Source organism: Nomascus leucogenys, chromosome 13 (assembly GCF_006542625.1).
Source record: "Nomascus leucogenys isolate Asia chromosome 13, Asia_NLE_v1, whole genome shotgun sequence".
Lineage (NCBI taxonomy): Eukaryota > Metazoa > Chordata > Mammalia > Primates > Hylobatidae > Nomascus > Nomascus leucogenys.
The window spans coordinates 78614155-78636720 of NC_044393.1; the positions used below are offsets into that span (position 1 = coordinate 78614155).

General features: G+C 42.9%; 1 protein-coding gene across 2 annotated transcripts in view; it reads left to right on the forward strand.

Annotated features, from left to right (window-relative positions):
- NRF1 (nuclear respiratory factor 1) overlaps positions 1-22566 on the forward strand; it is a 145082-nt gene that overhangs the window by 108770 nt on the left and 13746 nt on the right. For both annotated transcript variants that reach the window (XM_030825744.1, XM_003261320.4), the window contains exon 10: positions 6494-6618. In XM_030825744.1, the coding sequence (XP_030681604.1) occupies positions 6494-6618 (125 nt within the window). The remainder of the gene's footprint in view (positions 1-6493; positions 6619-22566) is intronic.

The following is a 22566-nucleotide window of genomic DNA, read 5'->3' on the forward strand; positions in this document are numbered from 1 at the left end:
GGACAGACTTGTTTTTCAACCACGCTGTTAAGAGAATTTCATACCACAAGTCACAAGGGCCCAGGGCTCCACAGCCTTTAGCCCACCCTGGCTTTCTAACAACCCAAAGTGGGTATGGAGAAATTGTCCCTTAAAAACCTAAAAACTGTGTTAATTTTCATTTTCAAAATAAAGAATAAATCAGCACTTTTGGAAAGGAGGTGGGAAGGGAATCAAAATGAACAAATGAGCAGAACATCACAGCTTTAAAAAAATGTGTGTGTATATACATACATACCTACCTATATATAATACCATATATATGTATATATAAAATAGCTTATATATAAGCTATTTGGCCTGAACAACCAGAGAGGAAAGGAAGTAATATCATCATTTACTTGTGATACAGTGATTAATTTGAATTTTCAGTTCTTTGGTTAAGCTGTCCTGGACTTGTAGTTCCTTTTAAACATGTCCTACAAACCCTTTTCCTGAATATGGCCAGTATAGTCCTTGCATGTAGAGATCATGATTTGGCTTCGTAGACTGACTCTACGTTTCTAAAGTAGTGGAAACTTACTTGATAGTATATTGTTAACACTGAGACCGTATTTATTGTGTGTCTACTGTGTGCAGGGCTGTGACTCAGTGCTATGGGGAAATACTTAGATTAATTCCTCTTCTCAAGGAATTTTAGAATTTGTCTTTTTTTTGTTGTGAAGATTTTGCTTTTAAAAAGTCATATTTTGAAAGAAAAATTTCCTCTTAGTCTTTTTTTTGAGACAGAGTCTTGCTCTGTCGCCCAGGCTGGAGTGCAGTGGCGCCATCTCGGCCCACTGCAAGGTCCGCCTCCTGGGTTCACACCGTTCTCCTGCCTCAGTCTCCCGAGTAGCTGGGACTACAGGCACCCACCACCACGCCCAGCTAATTTTTTATATTTTTAGTAGAGACGGGGGTTTCACTGTGTTAGCCAGGATGGTCTCGATCTCCTGACCTCGTGATCCACCCGCCTCGGCCTCCGAAAGTGCTGAGATTACAGGCATGAGCCACCACGCCCAGCTGCTCTTAGTCTTTAAGATGAAATATTATTGACTTAAAATTAGACATATTATTAAAATAAAATGGGGCTTTTATATACGGAGTGATATTTGTCCAATAAAAGGGGATGGAAAACTTAGATCAGAAATCTTCTCTGGAATAGAGGTCAGGGATGGTACAACTGCCTTTCTTTCCTACAGGTAAAGATAAGACACTTAACAGATAAAAGGTTGATGGAAACCTCTTATTTATAGCTTTGGTTTTGAAATGACTTTTGTCTAAAAATTGTGGTCTAGCTCAGGGCCTTTTTAATCCCTATTCATGTTTTTAAGTGAACATAATATTTTTCTAGGCTGGGCACGGTGGCTCACGCCTGTAATCCCAGCACTTTGGGAGGCCGAGGTGGGCAAATCACCTGTGGTCGGGAGTTCGAGACCAGCCTCAACATGGAGAAACCCCGTCTCTACTAAAAATACAAAATTAGCCGGGCATGGTGGTGCATGCCTGTAATCCCAGCTAGTCGGGAGGCTGAGGCAGGAGAATTGCTTGAACCTGGGAGGTGGAGATTGCGGTGAGCCAAGATTGCACCAGTGCACTCCAGCCTGGGCCACGAGAGCGAAACTCCGTCTCAGAACAAAAAAAAACATATTTTTCTAGCAGTTTAGTTTGGTCGTTTCCCATAAAGTTGAGTGTAAAAGGTCAAAGGTGAGAATCGCTCTGGAAGTGATAGCCCTGCTTACCATAGGCATCATTGTTGTCTTCATGCCCCACATGAAGACCCTAACTGGGGATTGAATAATTAATCGTACTGACCTGTCAACCTGTCACCCCCATTGCATTGGACCCCTCATCCCTGGCATTCCAGATTGTTTTAGGTTGTTGCTGGTTTTCAGCTTTTCTTCTACCATACCATATTTTAGAAGGAAGTTAAAGAAGATAACTTCAAGTTTTTAGGGCTTTAAGTCGAATGAAATGAGTGTAATCAGTTGCAGGTACACTTTCATGTCAAGGCTTGGGGAGCTGCCCTCTCCCTTCACTACCTATGAAACTCATTCTGCCAGAGTGTGTTCAGGATGTACAGGAGTGGCAGGATGTCATCTTTGATTGTCATAAAGATGAGATTCGTAAGAATAATTATAGGAAATAAGCAGTCACTGAGGTGACCTATAAACAAAGATCCTAATTCCATATAAACAATTCTCATTTACATTTTTCTTCTTCAGACTATCACACAGCTTTTTCCAAAGAGTATACTTTTCTACTTTCCATAAAGTCTCAGGTCACGGAGTAAATATTTGTATCATTAATCATTGACAGGTGGATGCTGTAAAATTGGCTGGTCATATATTTATGTATTCTTTTTCTTTTTTTTCTCCGACATAGGTAATTAATAAAATTTCCAGGCCGGGTGCGGTGGCTCATGCCTGTAATCCCAGCACTTTGGGAGGCCGAGGCGGGTGGATCACCTGAGGTCGGGAGTTCAAGACCAGCCTGGCCAACATGGAGAAACCCCGTCTCTACTAAAAATACAAAATTAGCCGGGCGTGGTGGTGCATGCCTGTAATCCCAGCTAGTCGGGAGGCTGAGGCAGGAGAATCGCTTGAACCTGGGAGGCAGAGGTTGCGGTGAGCCAAGATCGTGCCATTGCACTCCAGCCTGGGCAACAAGAGCGAAACTCTATCTCAAAAAAAAAAAAAAAAAAATTTCCCAGTGGTTGGTAGTAGTGTTTATTAACATAAATTTCTCAGCAAAATATTAAAAATTAAGGGCCTAGGTACTAAAAAATATTCATTAAAGTCTCCTAATAAATACTTAAAAGCACTTGAAAATTAAATTCTATCATGAAAAATGTTCTAAAGAACAGCCTTAGTAGTAATTCCAGATCAAGTGTCTCCTGTTGAAAAGACAGTCCTTTCCCTATTGAATGATGTTGGCACCCTTGTCAAAAACCATGTGACCATATAGGTGAAGGTTTATTTCTAAGCTCTCAATTTTATTCCACTGGTCTATATGTTTGTCTTTATGTCAGTACTATACTGTTTTGATTACTACAGCTTTGTGTTAAGTTTTGAAATCAGAAGTATGAGTGGTGGTGCTGGGAAAACTGGATATCTACATGCAAAAGAATGAAGTTGGACCTTTACCTAACACCATGTATAAAAATTAACTCAAAGTGGTTCCATGACCTACAACTATAAAACTCTTTGAAGACAACATGGGGCAAAACTTCATGACATTGGATTTGCCAGTAATTTCTTGGATATGGCAAAGGAAAAATAGACAAATTGGACTTCACGAAAATTATTAAAATCTGTGCATCAAAAGACTATCAGTAGAGGAAAAAGGCAAGCCACAGAATGGGAGAAAATATTTGCAAATCGTATCTGATAAGGGATTGATATCCAGAATATATAGGGAATGTCTAAAACTCAACAACAAAAACTGTATTCAAAAATGGGCAAAGGTCTTGAATAGACATTTCTCCAAAGAAGATATGCAGATGGACAATAAGCACAGGAAAAGATGTGCAACATCACTAATCCAAACTACAGTGAGCTATCACCTCACACCCATTAAGATGGCCACAATCCAAAAAAACAAAATAGCAAGTGTTGGTGAGGATGTGGAGAAATTGGAACCCTTGTGCACTGTTGGTGGGAATGTAAAATGACATAGCCACTGTGGAAAACAATATGATAATTCATCAAAAAATTTAAAATGGGACTACCATATGTTGCAGCAAATCCACTTCTGGGTGTATATCCCAAAGAATTGAAAGCAGGATCTCAGAGAAATATTTGTATGCCCATGTTCACAGCAACATTATTCACAATAGCTAAAACATGGGAGCAACCAAGTGTTCATCAACAGATGAATGGATAAACAAAATGTGGTATATACACACAATGGAATATTATTCGGCCTTTAAAAGGAAGGAAATTCTGACAACTGCTACGATGTGGATGAATCTTGAGCGCATTCTGCCAAGTGAAATAAGCCAGACACAAAAGGACAAATACTGTGTGGTTGTATTTCTGTGAGATAGAGTAGTAAAAATCAGAGACAAAAAATAACTCAAAATGGATCTAAGACGTAAAACTATCAAACTTTTAGAAGAAAACATGGGGGCAAAATGTAATGACATTGGATTTGCCCGTGATTTCTTAGATATGACAACAAAGATATGACACACCTATAGTTCCAGCTATTTGCGTCAGGAGGCTGAAGCAGGATTGCATGAGCCTGGGAATTCAAGACCAGCCTGGGCAGCATAGCAAGATCCCGTCTCTAAAAAATAAAAACAAAAACGAAAAAATCATTGAGGCAGAAAGTAGAATGGTGGTTGCCAGGGGCTAGGGAGATGGTAGAATAGGAAGTTTAATGGTCCAGATTTCCAGTTTTACAAGATGAAGAGAGTTGTGGATATGAATGATGGTGATGGCTGAACAGCATTCTGAGTGTATTTAACTCACTGAACTGCACACTTAAGTGTTAAGAATGTAAATTTTATGTTTTGTGCATTTTACCACAACAAAATAATTTTTAAAACTACAGTACAATCCTAATTATTATCTTTTTTTTTTTTTTTTTTGAGACAGTTTCACTCTTGTTGCCCAGGCTGGAGTGCAATGGCATGATATCGGCTCACCGCAATCTCTGCCTCCCAGGTTCAAGCAATTCTCCTGCGTCAGCCTCCTGAGTAGCTAGGATTACAGACATGCACCACCACACCTGGCTAATTTTGTATTTTCACTAGAGACGGGGTTTCTCCATGTTGGTCAGGCTGGTCTCGAACTCCCGACCTCAGGTGATCCGCCTTCCTCGGCTTCCCAAAGAGCTAGGATTACAGGCGTGAGCCACCCTGCCTGGCCTTATCTTATCTTTTTGAAGTTGTATTTAAGATTAGAAGGAAATAATTATGACATTTAAATTTTTCTTTTATACTTAATAGAGTTTGCTCAAACTTTCTATAAAAGCAAGTATATTGCTTTTATTATCAGAAAAAGATAACTGTTAAAAAGCAAGGCAAATTAGTAAGAAGAGGAAATTTTTCTATTTGATGACACTTTTCTCTCCATTCGGTTTCTTTTCCTGCTTCCTAAAATCCTTACAGTGACCAAGAAGTCTTTTGCAGGGGAATTACTGTATCTGTTGTTTTACTTGTGTGCTGACTGTCTTAGGTAAAGGAGACTGTATTGAGTTTGGTACATGTTGCTTTGCCCACAGTCCTAACATGTTTACTCCAGTTAGTCCCTGTCCCCTTACCCACCTCCACTTACAGCTTGTGCTTACAAGACCACTGCCATGTTACAGCAAAGCCTGCAGCTCCAGAGCAAAGCTGACTCAACTGGCTTATTTGTCCACTTCTGCTAAACTAAATGGCACCACCATCTCTATTCTGTGCCTACTGGAATTTGATAGTCCCTCAGTAACTGCACATTGACACCTGATACTTTACCAGAAGGGATAATGAATTTGCCTGTTTTTTCACATTTTTACATCTCTGAAATTTGGAGGGCAAATTATAATCTTACAATTGTCAAGAATTTTTCTTCCTTACTGGCCCATGAAATAATAGTATGTCTTACAGTTTGTAGCATCATAGAATCAAGAAAAATGGGTACTTATGCACATAGTAAAAGCATATAGCAAGGAAAAAAAAGAAAAATGGGACACACTGCTAAAATAGTACTTGATATAAACAAATGGTTAATGTCTTCCTATTCTACAGAGCATTTGTGCTATGTAGGGAGGTTTATTATTTTGTTGTAATTATAGAGGCAAACTGTATTTATACAGTTTGGACTTGTAGTGATAATTTTAAACTTTAAGTCTTTGTTTTAGCCCTGCCTGGATATACAGTGAGTCAAAGGGAAGAGTTGGACTTTTCAGGATATTAATCAACCATTACCCTGTATTTGAAAAGCATGACTATAAATCAAATTAATATTTAGTATTAATTGAAGAGCGAGTCCAGGTTGCTGCTGACTCCTCATATTATCATTCATCCTTGGCTGTAAAAGGACAGTCTCAGATGGTCTGCCTTATGTTACTGTAAGGAGAAAAGAGAAAAGGAAAACCTTGTGATTGACAACCAAAATGGCCTTTGCATTGTGAATATGGATCAGAGCTTCCACTATGGCTTGCAAGCACTCAACTGATATTGATAAGGAAGAAACTGATAATGAGTGCCTTCTGTCCTCAAACACTCATTACTGAGGTTCAAAGAAACTCTCACCGTTAGCTTTATAGCTGTGTAAGACTTGAGATTTCTCTAGCCATTAATATTATTTCAAAATTACTCTTGGCTTTATCTATTAGCACTGTTATCACGTATTTGCTGGTAAGATCACAACCATGGAGTCAGTAGAAAGACCCAAGGAAGGCGTTGAAAGGATGGTTTGTCTTGGCTGCAGTGCTGTTCCTCTATTCATCTTACACATCCCCCTCTCTCCTGTTCCTGTGCCCGCAGCGAAGCTGCCGCCCATGCTGTCGCCACCCTGGCTGAGGCCACCTTACAAGGTGGAGGACAGATCGTCTTGTCTGGGGAAACCGCAGCAGCCGTTGGAGCACTTACTGGAGTCCAAGATGCTAATGGTAAGAGAGCATAAATATTTTATTAAATTTCTTCCCTGTTTCCACTTAAACCTTCCTGACATGACTGGCAACAAAGCCTTCAGAAAGAGTTTGAGCTTCGATTTTTTTTTCTTCATTGGTAGACATTTCATGCCTAGGAATATTCTAGGAGCCTGTGATTCCTTTCACTAGTAGGAGACATGGGGGTTCCTGAAGGAAAATGCCATGATAATGGCTACCTAATTGAATTGTTACTTAAAAAGTGACTATCTTGTTGTGGCAGACTTGCTGAGAGGCACCTTAAAATTTGCTGTGAGCCACATTTTGTCTTTACTCTCTCATCGGATAGGGTAGATCAATGTCCTTTACTGTAGCAGAGACTCTCTGATGGGCAGGACCATCGTGCAAAGTTCTGACTACATCAAGAAAGGCGCCACGTCTCACCTGTGCTCGGGGTCAGGCAGCAGGCTGTGATGCCGGTGCCTCTCTGGTTGGTACTGTGGTTCTGCTTCCTGTTATATGTAGCCTCACGAAGGACCTCTGGATTTAGCCAATTACATGCCCCTACCCTGTGCTTCTTCCCCAGCCCTTTGACTTCCTGGACATTGGTGAATATCCTGAATAAGCAAAAGGGATAAAATTCATAGAAATATGGTGGCAAAAATATACAACTTCAGCCCAGTTCTTTGGGTCCACGTTGGTAAGGAGTCAGTTGGCAAGACAAGCTGCCCAAGGAAGTGCCTCAGAAGTCTGGGTGAAAGAGGAGGGCTAGATCTGTTCTGTGAGACCCTATGTGATTGTTATATTTTTAAATAATATATAATTAGGCACGACAAATTAAATATTCCATGGCTTTGGGGAAATTGTTACTTTAAGGTACTGGAATGGGGCCGGGCATGGTGGCTCATGCCTATTAATCCCAGCACTTTGAGAAGCCAAAGTGGGTGGATCACCTGAGGTCAGGAGTTCAAGACCAGCCTGGCCAACATGGCAAAACCCAGTCCATGGTGGTGTGCGAGGCTGAGGCAAGAAAATCTCTTGAACCTGTGAGGCGGAGGTTGCAGTGACCTGAGATTGCGCCACTGCACTCCAGCCTGGGTGACAGAATGAGACTCCGTCTCAAAAAAAAAAAAAAAAAAAACCAATCCTGGAATGAGGATAGATAAATAACATACTTTCATCATGTAGGCAGAAGGTTCCTTAATGGCATTAGTGGCAGAAAGAAAAGTACCTGGCACTTTGTTTATGGTAGGCCCCTAAGAACCGAATGCTCTATTAGTTGGAAAAGTCTTTGAAGAAAGACATAGTGCTGCGTACTTCTTTGGAATAGGAGGAAACAAAGTACCTCTGTCCCCCCAGAGAAGAATAACATAGGAAATGCAAAGAGCCATCATGGCTTCTGAGAATCATTTCCCAAAGATGCCAAACAAATTCAATTCTAAAACTATAGCCTACTTTTTCTGTAGGGAAAGAGGCTTTCGTGAACTTATCTAAATCTAGACAGAATTGATCTCAACCAGAATGCTGCAGGACAAAGGACATCTTATAGCCACACATGTTCAGGATGAAATGGACCATGGTTGGAATTAAGGAAAACCTCTCTCTCTAGCTAGAATCCTACTTCTATTTTTTTACCTTTTTCTGTTCCTCATCAGAGTCCTAAGGCACCCTGAGCAAAGGGTAGGATATCTGGCTTATGTGGCATTCATGTGAAGTGTGATTGCTCTTATTCACTATGGAACTGCTAAAAATAACTTCCCATGTGGGTTCAGTAGGAAACTTTATTATCCATTCCAATTGACTTGACCTGTCTGGGAGAGAACAGACTGCTTTATAGTTCTGGCTCCTCCCCAGCATCACCTTTTCAGATGGATGAATTTATAGGTAAATCCAAGGACCCTCTGGCTCTCGGCCAAGTAGAACCGTTCAGCCATACAATAAAGTTGAACCACACCCGCTACTATTGATTGCTGGAAGCTGCCTCTTTTCAGTAGCATTGGGTTGTGTGAATCATTTGGTGTGATTTCATGTTGTTGGCTACATTTGTGATCTGGGAAAATTCTGGTTCACATCCTAAAAGCCAGTAGTTCCCCCAAAGCAGGCCATCCTCAGTCTGTCACTGCCAGTACTTGCTGAACTCAGGCCTTGAGAGTTGGAAGTTATCTCTTTCTGAATGCAGCATTTCTGTATCAAATCAGACCCTTGAGTTGTGCCGTATCCCAGCAGTTTTAGGCAAAGGCCAATCATTTCATCTGCCCTTGGGAATCCAAAGAATGAATCTCATATTGGATATGATCCAAGTAACTTTGATAATCCTTTTGTCTTCTAACATTTTTGCCCACATTGCTATAGTATTTACTTTGGGATTGGAACCAGATTTTTCCCTCTTAATCAGCAATTTTGATATCTGGCTAGACTTTTAGAGGTTCTCTTTTTCATCATTCTTTTGGATTCTGTCCTGTTGCCAGAGTTTGTCGCTTCTTTTTGTTCTTTTTTTTTTTTTTTTGAGACAGAGTCTTGCTCTGTCACCCAGGCTGGAGTGCAGTGGCACAATCTCAGCTCATTGCAACTTCTGCTTCCCGGAAGTTCCAATGATTCTCCTGCCTCAGCCTGCCGAGTAGCTGGGATTACAGACGTGCCACACCATGCCCAGATAATTTTTGTGTTTTTAATAGAGATAGGCCATGACTGGTCTTGAACTCTGGCCTCAGGTGATCCACCCACCTCAGCCTCCCAAAGTACTGGGAATACAGGCGTGAGCCACCGTGCCCAGCCTATGTTTGTCACTTCTGGGCAGACAAGCTTATGGTATCTGCCAGTAGGTCACATTTTTTTAAATCTTTTTTCTTTTTTTAATAGAAATGAGGCCTCTCCATATTGCTCTGGCTGGTCTCAAACTCTTGGGCTCGAGTGATCCTCCCACTTCGGCCTCTCAAAGTGCTGGGATTAGAGGCATGAGCCACCACACCCTGGCCAGGCCAAGTTTTTTTAATCAGAAAGAGTTTATTATCAGGAAGAACCAGATGATAGCAGAACAAGGTGCTGTTTGTTGACATAGAACTAACTTGGAAACAGATACTACTTAGGGGAAAACATGTATCCCATATTTCAGAGTATGGTTTAAATCAAAATTGGAATAGCAGATGACTCTTCTGAGAGCAATTTGGATATTGTTCAGTCCTGAAGTAGAAAGAGTTTGTGGGATGGAACTAGCAGGGATAGAGGACCACTGCATGTGGAACCTGATGAATTCCATAACCATTGGGAAGTGGCGGGGGCAGGTGAGGTTATGAAGCAATATCCTAGGGGATGGTGTTTTTCAAGTTAAGAGATAATGACCCATAGGCCAGGCACAGTAGCTCATGCCTGTAATCCCAGCGCTTTGGGAGGCCGAGGTGGGAGGATTGCCTGCGTCCAGGAGTCCAAGACCAACCTGAACAACATAGTAAGACCCCATCTCTACAAAAAATTTTAAAAATTAGCCAGGAGTGGTGGTGCACACCTGTAGTCCCAGCTACTTGGGAGCCTGAGGTGGGAGGACTGCTAGAGCCCAGGAAGTCAAAGCTGCAGTGAGCCATGATCACACCACTGCACTCCAGTCTGGGTGAGAGATCGAGACCCTGTCTCAAAAAAAAAGAGCCAGGCTCAGTGGGTCACACCTGTAATCTCACTACTTTGGGAGGCCAAGGTGGGTGGATGACCTGAGGTCAGGAGTTTGAGACCAGCCTGACCAACATGGTGAAACCCCGTTTCTACTAAAACACAAAAAATTAGACAGGCGTGGTGGCAACACCTGTAATCCCAGCTAATCGGGAGTTTGAGGCACGAGAATCACTTGAACCCAGGAGATGGAGGTTGCAGTGAGCCGAGATCATGCCACTGTGCTCCAGCCTGGGTGACAGAGCAAGACTCTGTCTTGAAAAAAAAAAAAAAAAAAGATAATGACCCATGCAAGCCAGAAGTTTAAATTCTGGATCACCAAAGCAGACCTGATGAAGACATTGCACTGAGCACCTGTACACCCTGAAGACTTCTTCTTTCTGGACATCTACCCCACACTACCCCGACATTAAAGGAACTACCCAAGCACTCACATTACTTTATTTCTATGTTCTCTGTCTTTTTCAGTAGAGTCTTTGGTCTCTTAGGATGGAGTTTCATGGTTCGGTTCAATATAAAGATTTTCACAGATGCCTTTTCATTTAGATGTAGGTAGAATTGCCTAAGGCTGGTGAAGTCTACCAGATTAATTCCTTCCTTTACTTGTTTGTTTGTTTTGAGACAGGGTCTCACTCTGTCACTTAGGCTGGTTCACTGCAGCCTTGACCTCAGGCTAAAGCTATCCTCCCACCTCAGCCTACTGAGACGCTGGGACCACAGGTGCGCACTGCCACACCGGGCTAATTTTTTTAATTATATTTTTTGTAGATATGGAATCTCCCTTTGTTACCCAGGCTGGTCCCAAACTCCTGGGCTCAAAATGATCCTCCCGCCTTAGTCTCCCAAAGTGTTAGGATTATAGGCGTGAGCCACTACACCCAGCCCTTCATTTTTTGAACACAGTTATCTCAATACTCTTTTCATCTTATACACCTTAATGTAAGAAGTGATACAGTTCAGCCCATTTGTTTTTCTTCACTCTGCCTTCCTCTCTGCTGGTCCCCAGAACCCCCTGTGTTCCAGGACTCCTGACCTCCAGGACTGACAGATACAGGCATTCACTCAGACTTGAGGAGCTCTTTGCTGAGTGCCTCTCACCTCTCACCCAGACCTTAACACCCATTGTTGGCAAGCCTCAGAAAACCAGGCCTATAGACCTTTCTCTTCCTTCCTATTGCAGCAAACGTAATGAAAGAGAAGGATTATATTGGCACTTGGCCACCTCAGAAACACTCTTCTGTCTGAGATCTTATCGCAGATTCATACAGCTATCTTTCATTCCTGAAAAGTAGATGGGGGAAAACAAAATAGATTAACAAGTTCGTAAGTATTGGTTGGTGCAAAAGTAATTGTGGGTTTTTTTGCCATTAGAAGTAATGGCAAATTTGAAGTTGGTGCAGTTACTTTCACACCAACCTAATAAGCCTCTTAGCAGAAGTGCTAAGAAAGCATCAGCATTTTTTAATATAGCTGACACTTTTCCTAATGATGCCACAAGAAAAAGAGGATGTAGCATTTGCTGGTTTGGAGTGAGGTTTTTTTGGGTTTTGTCCTTTGGGGTTTTTTTGTTTGTTTGTTTGTTTTTGAGACGGAGTTTCACTCTTGTTGTCCAGGCTGGAGTGCAGTGGCTCAATCTCAGCTCACCGCAACCTCTGCCTCCTAGGTTCAAGTGATTCTCCTGCCTCAGCCTCCCGAGTAGCTGGGATTACAGGCATGTGCCACCACACCCAGCTAATTTTGTATTTTCGGTAGAGACAGGGTTTCTCCATGTTGGGTCAGGCTGGTCTCGAACTCCCGACCTCAGATGATCTGCCCGCCTCAGCCTCCCAGAGTTCCAGACCAGCCTGGGCAACATGGTGAAAACCCCGTCTCTACTAAAAATACAAAAATTAGCCGGGCATGGTGGTGGGCACCTGTAATCCCAGCTACTCAGGAGGCTGAGTCAGGAGAATTGCTTGAATCCAGGAGGCAGAGGTTGCAGTGAGCTGAGATTGCACCATTGCACTCCAGCCTGGGCAACAAAGCGAGACTCTGTCTCAAACAAACAAAAGGTTCATCTTTTAAATTTGAAAAAACTTTCATTCAAAATTCCAAAGAGTGTTTTGGGAATATGAACTTTATACTGATTTTAAAGTTCATTTGAAAGAATAAAACCTGCCGTGCGTGATGGCTCACGCCTGTAATCCCAGCACTTTGGGAGGCCGAGGCGGGTGGATCATGAGGTCAGGAGATCGAGACCATCCTGGCTAACACAGTGAAACCCCGTCTCTGCTCAAAACACAAAAAATTAGCAGGGTGCGGTGGTGGGCACCTGTAGTCCCAGCTACTCGGGAGGCTGAGGCAGGAGAATGGCTTGAACCTGGGAAGCGGAGTTTGCAGTGATCCGAGATTGCGCCACTGCACTCCAGCCTGGGTATAGAGCAAGACTCCGTCTCAAGAAAAAAAAAAAGAAAGAAAAGAAAACCTTATCTTAGCCATTTTTTATCCTACCAAGCCTTTCAACAGAACCACTAATAAACTGTAAAATTGACTCAAGTTTTCTCCTCTGCTTCTACCCCAGCTTTCCCCAGGTTCAGGGTTATAGGGAGTTTTCATCACAGAGATGGACCAGGTGAGGGAAGCAAGTGTTCTTGCACTTTGAAATTTCACTTTTTCCTTTATTTTCTTTTGATTTTTTTTCAATTTCATTTTTTGTAATAAAGATGTTAGTGGAGGCCCGACATAGTAGTTCACGCCTATAATCCTAACACTTTGGAAGGTTGAGGCAGGTGGATTGCTTGAGCTTAGGAGTTCAAGACCAGCCTGGGCAACATGGTGAAACCCTGTTTCTACAAAAAATATAAAAATTAGCCCAGCACAGTGGCTCATGCCTATAGTCACAGCTACTCAAGAGGCTAAGGCGAGAGGATTCCTTGAGCCCAGGAGGTCGAGGCTGCAGTGAGCCAAGATCGTGCCACTGCACTCCAGCCGGGATGACAGAGTGAGACTCCATTTCAAAAAAGAAAAAAAAAAAAGCTGTTAGCAGGGCATACTCCACTTATGGAGCTCTCTGACCTAGAACATCAACATACTTCTCAGCTGTTGACCTTGCATTCTGTCTCTCAATCCTGTTGTATCATTATTTTATTCATTTAACAAAATTTATATAATGCTTACTATGTATAAGCATTCTAAGTGTTTTACATGCATTATATTTAAAACGCATGATAACTTTATGAGTAAACACTGTTAAACTGATTTAACACATAGGGAAGCTGAGACACAGAAAGTTTCAGTAACTTAAACTAAGTTCACATAGAGAGTGGCAGACAATTCAGGCAATTTGTTTCCAAACCACTATACTACACTGTCTCCCTTTGATGTGAGCTCTGGGTTCCTGCCTAGACTCCACAAATACATACAGGGTGATAACCATTGTTGAACAAATAAATTTGGAAATGTCAAACCTTTCCCCACCCCTGCAAGAGGCTGCTTGCCTTAGTCTAGTTTAGCCACAGCACCCATCTGCCCAGCTGTTCTGAGGGCTGTAGGGGTGCCCTGGAGGTTCATGCTGCTGAGTGCCCCAGGCTCAGCAGCCCTCCCTCTGCACACACACAGGCTTGCCTTTGCTGGCCAGAGGAGCCGACAGGTCTGTATGCTTCTCTGGTTGCAGAACTCATCATTGGCTGGCTGTCAGCCTTAAACATTTTCAGTAAGCAGAGTACTTTGCAATTAGTGAATGTGTCATCTTGATTGGAGTTGAGTGGTGGGCTACAGGTGCTATTTAGAACCAGGGAAACTAAGGGGAAGTAGATGATGTTCAGAAGGAAGGAACCCCAGCAGACGAGTTGTTTCCTCAGCTCCTAGAAGCCTCTGCTCAAGCCTTCCTGCTGCCCTTCAGTTTAGGCCAGGACTCTTTCAGCCTTCCCACCTGTCTCTAACAAAGTTGAGACCAAGGTGGTAGGGCTGTGGAGCCTGGGGAAAGGGTCAGGGGCGTGTTCATTTTTGCCTGGAGCGAGTTTATTGGCTTATTTGTTTCCCCAGCTCCTCACCGGGTCTTCCACTTGGCTCTGCCTACAGCCCTTGCTTGGGGTCCCCCAGAGATTTTGAAGAGCACATCTGTCTCCGCTGGTCAGCACTGAAGACTCAGAAACCACCCACTACCTATGCTGCCCTGGTTAAGACTAGGGGTCTCAACCCTCCCTCCTCACGTTCTGAATGAAGAGAAATGGACTGGAGGGCTGTTTAAAAATTAAAGCTGCTGGGTGCGGTAGCTCACGCCTGTAATCCCAGCACTTTGGGCTGCTGACGCAGGCGGATCACAAGGTCAGGAGTTCGAGACCAGCCTGGCCAATATGGTGAAACCCCATCTCTACTAAAAATACAAAATTTAGCCGGGCGTGGTGGCACACGCCTGTAGTCCCAGCTACTTGGGAGGCTGAGGCAAGAGAATCGCTTGAACCCGGGAGGCAGAGGTTGCGGTGAGCCAAGATTGCGCCACTGCACTCCAGCCAGGCTGACAGAGTGAGACTCCCTAGTAAATAAAAAATAAAAATAAAATAAAGTAAAAATAAAAATTAAAGCTGATGACAAGGCATTGTCATTACACTTAGAGAAGGAGCAGCCCTTTGCATGTATCTTCAGGGTAGCGTGTCCCACATGCTGGGCTGGTCCTGGCAACACTCTTGCTGCTGAGGTTCCAGCTTAAGACTTCAACGTCGTATTTTCTGAAACTATAAGACCACCAGGCGCGGTGGCTCACGCCTGTAATCCCAGCACTTTGGGAGGCCAAGGCAGACGGATCACGAGGTCAGGAGATCGAGACCATCCTGGCTAATACGGTGAAACCCTGTCTCTACTAAAAAAATACAAATATTAGCCGTGCATGGTGGCGGGCACCTATAGTCCCAGCTACTTGGGAGGCTGAGGCAGGAGAATGGCGTGAACCCGGGAGGCGGAGCTTGCAGTGAGCCAAGATGGCGCCACTGCACTCCAGCCTGGGCGACAGAGCGAGACTCCGTCTCAAAAAAAAAATAAAATAAAATAAAAAATAAAAAAATAAAATTATAAGACCCCACTCTGCCCTACTGTGCTGTAAAACAAATGTACATTTTATTATGCATTCCAACTGCCAAGTTAAATTAATGTAGACATTTCTTTAGGGAAAAACGTTCTATCTTTTTACACTAAACAATCTTCACCTTTTCACATCCCTGTTTTCTTTGACCTTATTAAAAACTTTTTAAAATATGTATGTTTTCCCGGCAGAATTTAATCTCAACTATGCTCATTAGAATTTTTTTTTTTTTTTGAGACAGAGTCTTATTCTGTCTCACCCAGGCTGGAGTGCAGTGGCACAATCTCGGCTCACTGCAACCTCCACCTCCTGGGTTCAAGCGATTCTCCTGCCTCAGCCTCCTGAGAGAGCCCAGCTAATTTTTTATATTTTTGGTAGAGATGGGGTTTCACCATGTTGGCCAGGCTGGTCTCGAACTCCTGACCTCAAATGATCCGGCCTCCCAAAGTGCTGGGATTTCAGGCATGAGCCATCATGCCCAGCCCAATAGGATATTCTTAACCTGGGGTCTATGGACCCTGAGAAATTCTATACAAAGGTATTTGTATTTTTTTGGTATCTATAGCTTTTTTTTTCTTTGCCTCCGCTAGCAGCAGGGAGGATATCTATAGCTTTGATTGAATGTGTAACTAGACCAGAGGCATTTCCCACCCCCACCCCTGTTCATCTCCAGCCCACAAAAAAAGGTTAAGAACCTCTACTATAGAAGGTGGTGATGAGGATCGTTTAACTTTGTAGATACCTGGTATAGCACTGAGATTAAAAGGAGGAGCAATGGAGAGGGGAGGTCCCGCAGAGCTGGATACCCTAAAAGCTGAACCTCTAACAAGCTCTGTAATCTTAGGCAAGCAAAGTAACCCCTGTAAGCCTTAGCTATAAAAATTAGGATAATGTTAGTTCCATACTCCAAGGAAGTTGTGAGCATTAAACAAGATGATTCCTGTCAAGTTCTTAGCATAGTGCCTGGCACAGGGATGCATCATAAATATAAAATTCTTTAGCTGTCGGCATCAATTTCTTCTCCATCATTCCTCGCATATGTTGGAGTGCACAGTACTATGTAGATGCTGCTTTCCTGTCTTTAAGACGGATCCGAATGCTTGCCTTACGCAGTTGAAGATGTATGTTGCAGAGGTGGACCCTGTAAAAATGGGAATAGAGCAGAAGCCTTTCTATAACCTTGACTGAAGAAAATACAAGGTGACATTGTTTAAAAAGGCTCTATCACTTGCCTTTGTCTAGGGCTGCTGTTCTCTTCTGCACATAGTTTGCAGTCATGAGTGTGGCCTTTTTACTCCTAAAATGGCACTATCTGTCTTCAAATCTCAACAGATGCGTTGTATTTCAACTCTATCACGAAAGGTAGCTTTTGCCATTTTTTCCTTTTTGTCACCACCATCATCCATTTTTACTTAGTGCATGTCCCACTGTTCCAACTCTTTAAAAATGAGAGGGACGATGCCAATCCTCCACGTTAGACTGTAAAACACATCTCCTTCCACCTTTTTCTGTGCTCCTCGTTCTCTGGACACATCAGCATATGGGCTTGTTCTCACAAGAGTCCATTGAGATGTAAATGTTAATTTAGGAACTGTATTATTGTTTCTCCCCAAAAAGGTTGCTGATGTGCTATTCCAGTGTGTACTAAATCACTTTTTGCCTCATTATTTTAATTAAAGTTTAAATAAATGAATGTATTAAATAGTCTTAGTGTAAGAGTGCATTTTCAGTCACCATAAGCATAATAGCCTTAAAAGTGCTGTGTTCTATGACACTGTGATACTATTTGTAGCTTTCATCCAAAATGGTAAGCTCAGTGCCTCAGGACTTGAAGCAGGCAGCCCCTAAGCAACTGTTTTTTGTGTGAGCTGTGAGTCCCAGGATACAAGCCTCTCATCTTCAAGGTCCCCAAAGAGCAGCACAGCTGGTAGCTGTGGATTTTTAGGCTGCCCTCCTTTAAGGTTAATGGTCTTTTCCACCCACTCCCTTGTTGATAGAATGACTTGAGAGAAAATGAAGACACTAGAGTGCTGGTCTCAGACTGTGCTGAGGCATCGCCTATTCTGTAAGAAAAAGCAAATGAAAATTCATGTGTATTACAGCTGTTTCTCCTTTGGAATCATAGGTCTTTTTTAAATAGAGGGGGAAGAGGGGATAGTCCTAGACCTGAAAAGATTCCTTCTTGTAATATAAGGAGAGCTGTGAGCTGTGGATCAAAATGAAGAGGAGTAAGGGGAGTATGCAGCGTTGCCTGTGGCTCCAGCTGAGCTGGGAGCTGGCGGCTCTTTCTGGGAACTGAACAGTGTGTGGTGCAGCACCTTGGGACAGCAGTGTCTCTTAGTGTCTTCCACACGCCCCCCCTGGGAAATAGACTTTCTTTGCAGACAGGGACTTTCCCATTTAAGTCAGCTAACTTTTCTCTAAGATGAATCGTTTTCATTCTGGGAAGCATGTTGGTAGATGTCATACCAGGAAAATAACCATTTCAGTTGGCTATAATTTTGCCTTTTGGCTATACACATTGAGCGTAATTATTTAGGGTCTTCATCTTTTTCCTTTCATTGTCCATTCTTTCATTTTGTTTTTTTACTACTGCTACAACCACCACCACTGCCACCATCATCTCCTTGCAAATGGCTAAGCAGTGTCTGCATTATTCTACCTTCACCCAGTAAGCTGAGTAGAACAGATCTTCTGAGCCCTGTTCAGAAGCAGCTAAAACCGGGACTTGCCCAGGATCTGTCAGCTCTTAAATAGTAAGACTAGAAATCATACCAGATCTCCAGTACTCTTTCTACTGCCCAGTGAAACTCCCTTCTTCCCCTTCACTCCCTCTTGCCAGCTTAGCCTACCTAGGAAGTAAAGAAGGCATAATACAAATGAAAATCATGACCTTTATTATTCATCTGGTTATGCTAGTACTTGGTGTGGTGACTCCTTTGCAGGATTGTTTTAAGGAATGGTGGCAGCTGTGTTTTACTTACTTTAGAAGTCAAAGACTCATGGTAAATCTTAGCAGAGGCAAATAAAAACATGATACTAAAACCTAACATCTAAATCAGTGTACTGTCCAATATGATAGCTGTTAGCTACATGTGGCTATTTGAATTTAAATGCAAGTTGATTAAAATGAAATAAAATGTAAAAGGTAGTTATTAGTCACAATCATATTTCAAGTGCTGAATAGCCACATATGCCCTGAGATACTGAATTTTTAATTTAATTATAATTTATTCACATTTAAATGTAAACAGGCATATGTACCTAGTAGCCACTTTAATGGACTGTAGATACAGAACATGTCCATCACTGAAGACAGTTCTATTGGGTAGTGCTGATCTAAGGGCTATATCAATAACACTGTGGTCTCCTGGCAAGTTGTACCCTCTCTGCACAGGGGAGGACAACACAAATACTTCATGAGCTTTGTTTTCCAGTGACCTTCTCAGCTCATAAACAGCATGGCTTTGCTTTAAAAAAAAAAAAAAAAAATCTACCCATGTGACTGCAGTAATCCGCAGCCAGTAAACAGCAGGGTGGGAGGGTTGCGAGGAGAACTGATCTATTTTTATGCACTGCAGAGTCCAAGCAGGAAAACCTGAGACCGGAGACAGTGGCGACACCGAGACTCACTTCCTAGTGAGTTTATTCATGACTCAGGCCACGTGCATATTTCCACTTGGATTCCTCACAAGTGCAAGTTTCTCTTCTAGGCTACAGGCATCTGCAGCCAGGTGCTCTAATGGATTTATAGTAGCCTGCCAAAAGATCAAATATCCAAAGCCTGACGGGTCCCAAGGCTGACAGGAGCCATGACTATTGCATGAATTCCAGATTTCACAGTGAAACAGAGCTGCTACTGAAAAATGGGAGCACAGAGATGTTCACTGGGGCTCTTGATTCTAGACGCTCAAAGAGCGGTACAGTTCTCTGCCCCATGTGTGTTTCTCACCCAACCTTTTCATGGTGTTGAGCGGAAGGGACAGCTCAGTGGTGATTCTTCACTTCTCAAATGTGTCCTCCTTCCTTGTCTTCATAATGACTTCCTGAAGTCCAAAGTGCCTTCCAAAATAGCTCTTGGAAAGAGGTGGCAGTTTTCCTGACTCCCCAATCTTCCCCCATCCTGGAAGATGTGTTGATGGCACTAATTTGAGGGGTAGCAGAGACTACAGTCCTACTCTCTTTACCGGCTGGGGCATCGGAGGCATGCAGTAACTGTTGACTACTACTGCTACAACTGCTGTTATGATTATTACCATTATAATGATTAATCACTCACACTGAATGGGAAGGGAAGTAACCTTCAGAGGTTCACTCTTAGTACTTCTGGCACACATGCTTAGGGCCGGGGCCAGTGAGTCTTCATCCACAGAGAGGTGGTAGTGAATCTCCCACAAGGATCCCTACTTCAGGAAGCCTGTGTTCCTGGTGGAAGTCCATCATATCCCTCAGGCATACTGAGATTCTGTTCTCTAGAATTACCAGGCCTTTCCTGTCCCTCCTCAGGCATACCCCCCATAGCTGGAGGGATTTCCAGTTGCCAGGGTTCTTTGGTGCTTTTCTTTGCCTCCTGCAGAGATGCTGAGCTGTGGACACCTTCAGAAAGACCAGCACTGCCTCATGAGAGTATCTCCTGTCCCTCTTTGTGGGTTTAGGTCTGCACATCCAAAGGGGATGTGTCATTCTCTCTCTACCATTATAACCTGGGGTGGCCTCAGGCATTCATCATTTGTATGCCAGGAATTGCTAACCTAAGCTCTGCTATTTGAAGGCTTAAAGACTGCAGATCAAAAGTGGACATAGAGGGCCTTTACAATGAGATGATAGACCAGTAGCTGTCAGTCTTTATTCTTAGTGCTCATCTAAGCCATTACCATGTCCTTCAGATGTAGCTTTTAGATACTTTTCATGTGAAAGACTGGATACCTCCAGTCGACATGTCAGGGCCCCAAAGGGAATCAAGCCCCGTTGGCATACCTTCACGTACTCTTTTCTTGTTTTTCTGTACTTCAATAGATGCAAATTCATTTACTCTTTGGTCTGCCTGTGTTGGGTATTCTCAGCTTGGGGAAACTCGATGAGCCAGCACACCATCCTATGAACAGAACACCAATCTGAGCCAGGGACATTCCGAGCAGACAACTCAGGTCAGGGCTTCCGGACAGATTCCCAAGAAGGTCCCTGCCATCTGGCAGATGGACACCACTGACTGTGGTCTCCTTTCCATCCACGGTGTCCTCAAGGCCAAGTTACATGCTTCTTTGTCTCATTCTCCTTCCCTTTAGGTCCGCAGATCTTTCTGAGTCTTTGTATGTAAAGGCAGATTTTGGTCTTAGATTATTCCAGCTCTTTATAAACCAAGACTGAATCTTGTGCCTGTCATTGTGAGCGCTATTCTGTAAAGGGATTTTTTTTTTCTGGCATACCAAATCCAGAGCCATAATTGGACAAGTTTAATTGGAGTCATTTCTATTCAATACATGGATGGAAAAGTGGGTTTTAATTGAGCATGTAAAAAGGGCATTAATCATTGTTCACACAGGAATCAATATTAGAACAGGAAAAATTCTTATAAAGTTTTTCAGGTTCTTGGGTAAAGGGGACTTTCCTCTTTTTATTTATGCTTCCATTAGGATTTTGAAGGAATGCCAGTGCACTGTTATTAACTCTAATAGCTTGTCCCTCGCAGCCAGGATGGTTTGGGGCCCTCTGGCTCTCAGGTTACCTGTGTAAATACAGGGATTCACTTGCCAACACCCAGCTCTAACATTTGCTTAATAAAGAGCAAATGTGCAGAATCCAACAGCAGCAGCAGCAGCCTGGCAGAAGCAGTAATCTGAACAGGATAAACATGCTTCCTCTTTGTGCGATGCTCTTTCTCCATCCTCCTGCCAAGAGCAGGATATCAAATGAAGGGGAGGTTGTGGTTGGAGTCAGTGAAGTGAATGTCTAAGTGGCACCTGCTTCATTCAACAGATCTGCTTTCCTGGGGCCTCCCAGTGCACATCTGCTCCTGACAAAGCCTCTTTTCTCCTCCTGTTGGTCAGACTGAGAGCAAAGGCCTGGCAAGGAGACATACTGGTTTTGCTTTGTCAGCACAATTGCCTGTGACATTATAATTACACCAAATCTTCATTATTAGAAAGGCCCCAATTTAGAGATTTTCAGAGCCTAAATGGGATTTTCTAAGTGAAATTGATTAAAAAAAAAAAAAAAAACTTTGCCATCATAAAGCCTAGCAATTGGATCTGAGCATCATTGAAGGGGTCTACATGTGGAAACCGAGACACTGCTGTGAGTGAGACCACAAAGACCATGCTATCAGATTGGCTCGCTAGAGAGGCGTCCGGCAGTCTTCTGGCTCCGCCCAGCCCATCCTCTCCTTACTCCTGTAGCACTGTAACGTGCATCTACACTGCACTGCTCTCACATGCTGATAGTTTCTCATGCAGAGGCCTGGCGGGGGGGCTGGAGGGTGTTAAAATAAGTTGATGAGGTACGGCAGTAAAGGAAAGAACCTGTGATTTAAATAAGGGAAATGCCAGAAAACTATATTTTAGGTGAATACAAAGCATCCAATTTAGATTGAGTTTCCATTTAAACAAAGGCTACTCTTAAGAGTGTTACACAGTGTGAGTGTATGTGTCTGTCTGTCGGAGGCACATTTATGATATGGAGTTGGCACACTGGAAGCTCTGGAAAGTTTTAGAGCTGTGCTTTGGCTATTTAAACTTAATTAAAACAGAATAAAATTTAAAAATCAGTTCCTCAGTCACGCTGGCCACATTTCAAGCACTCTGTAGCCACTGTGTTGGACAGCACTCAAACAGAACGTGCCCATCATCACAGGAAGCTCTAGTGGATCTAGTGGACTGCACTGTTTGAGGTTGGTCTGAATCTCTTGAAATGCCTCGACTGCTTAAGGAAGCCTGGGAGTTTCTATTGCAGTCCTGGAGGGAAAAAATGAAATTTGCCTCAATGTTTCTGGAACAACTCCTTCCAGCCATGATACCTAGACTGTGTTCTTTTTCACCTTTTTGTATTTTTTTCTCCAAGGATTTCATGTCCTTTTCCTACTCCTACCCCTTGTTTAAAAAAAAACAAAACAAAAAAAACTTGAATTATAACAATAAGAAGGAAATTTAATTTTAGGAATGTCCACTTTCAGCTGACCTTCTCCTTGGCCTTCTCCTAAATAAGCTTTCACAGCCCTGCTGTTGGACCAGACAGTCCTTTTCTCATTAAACCGAGCA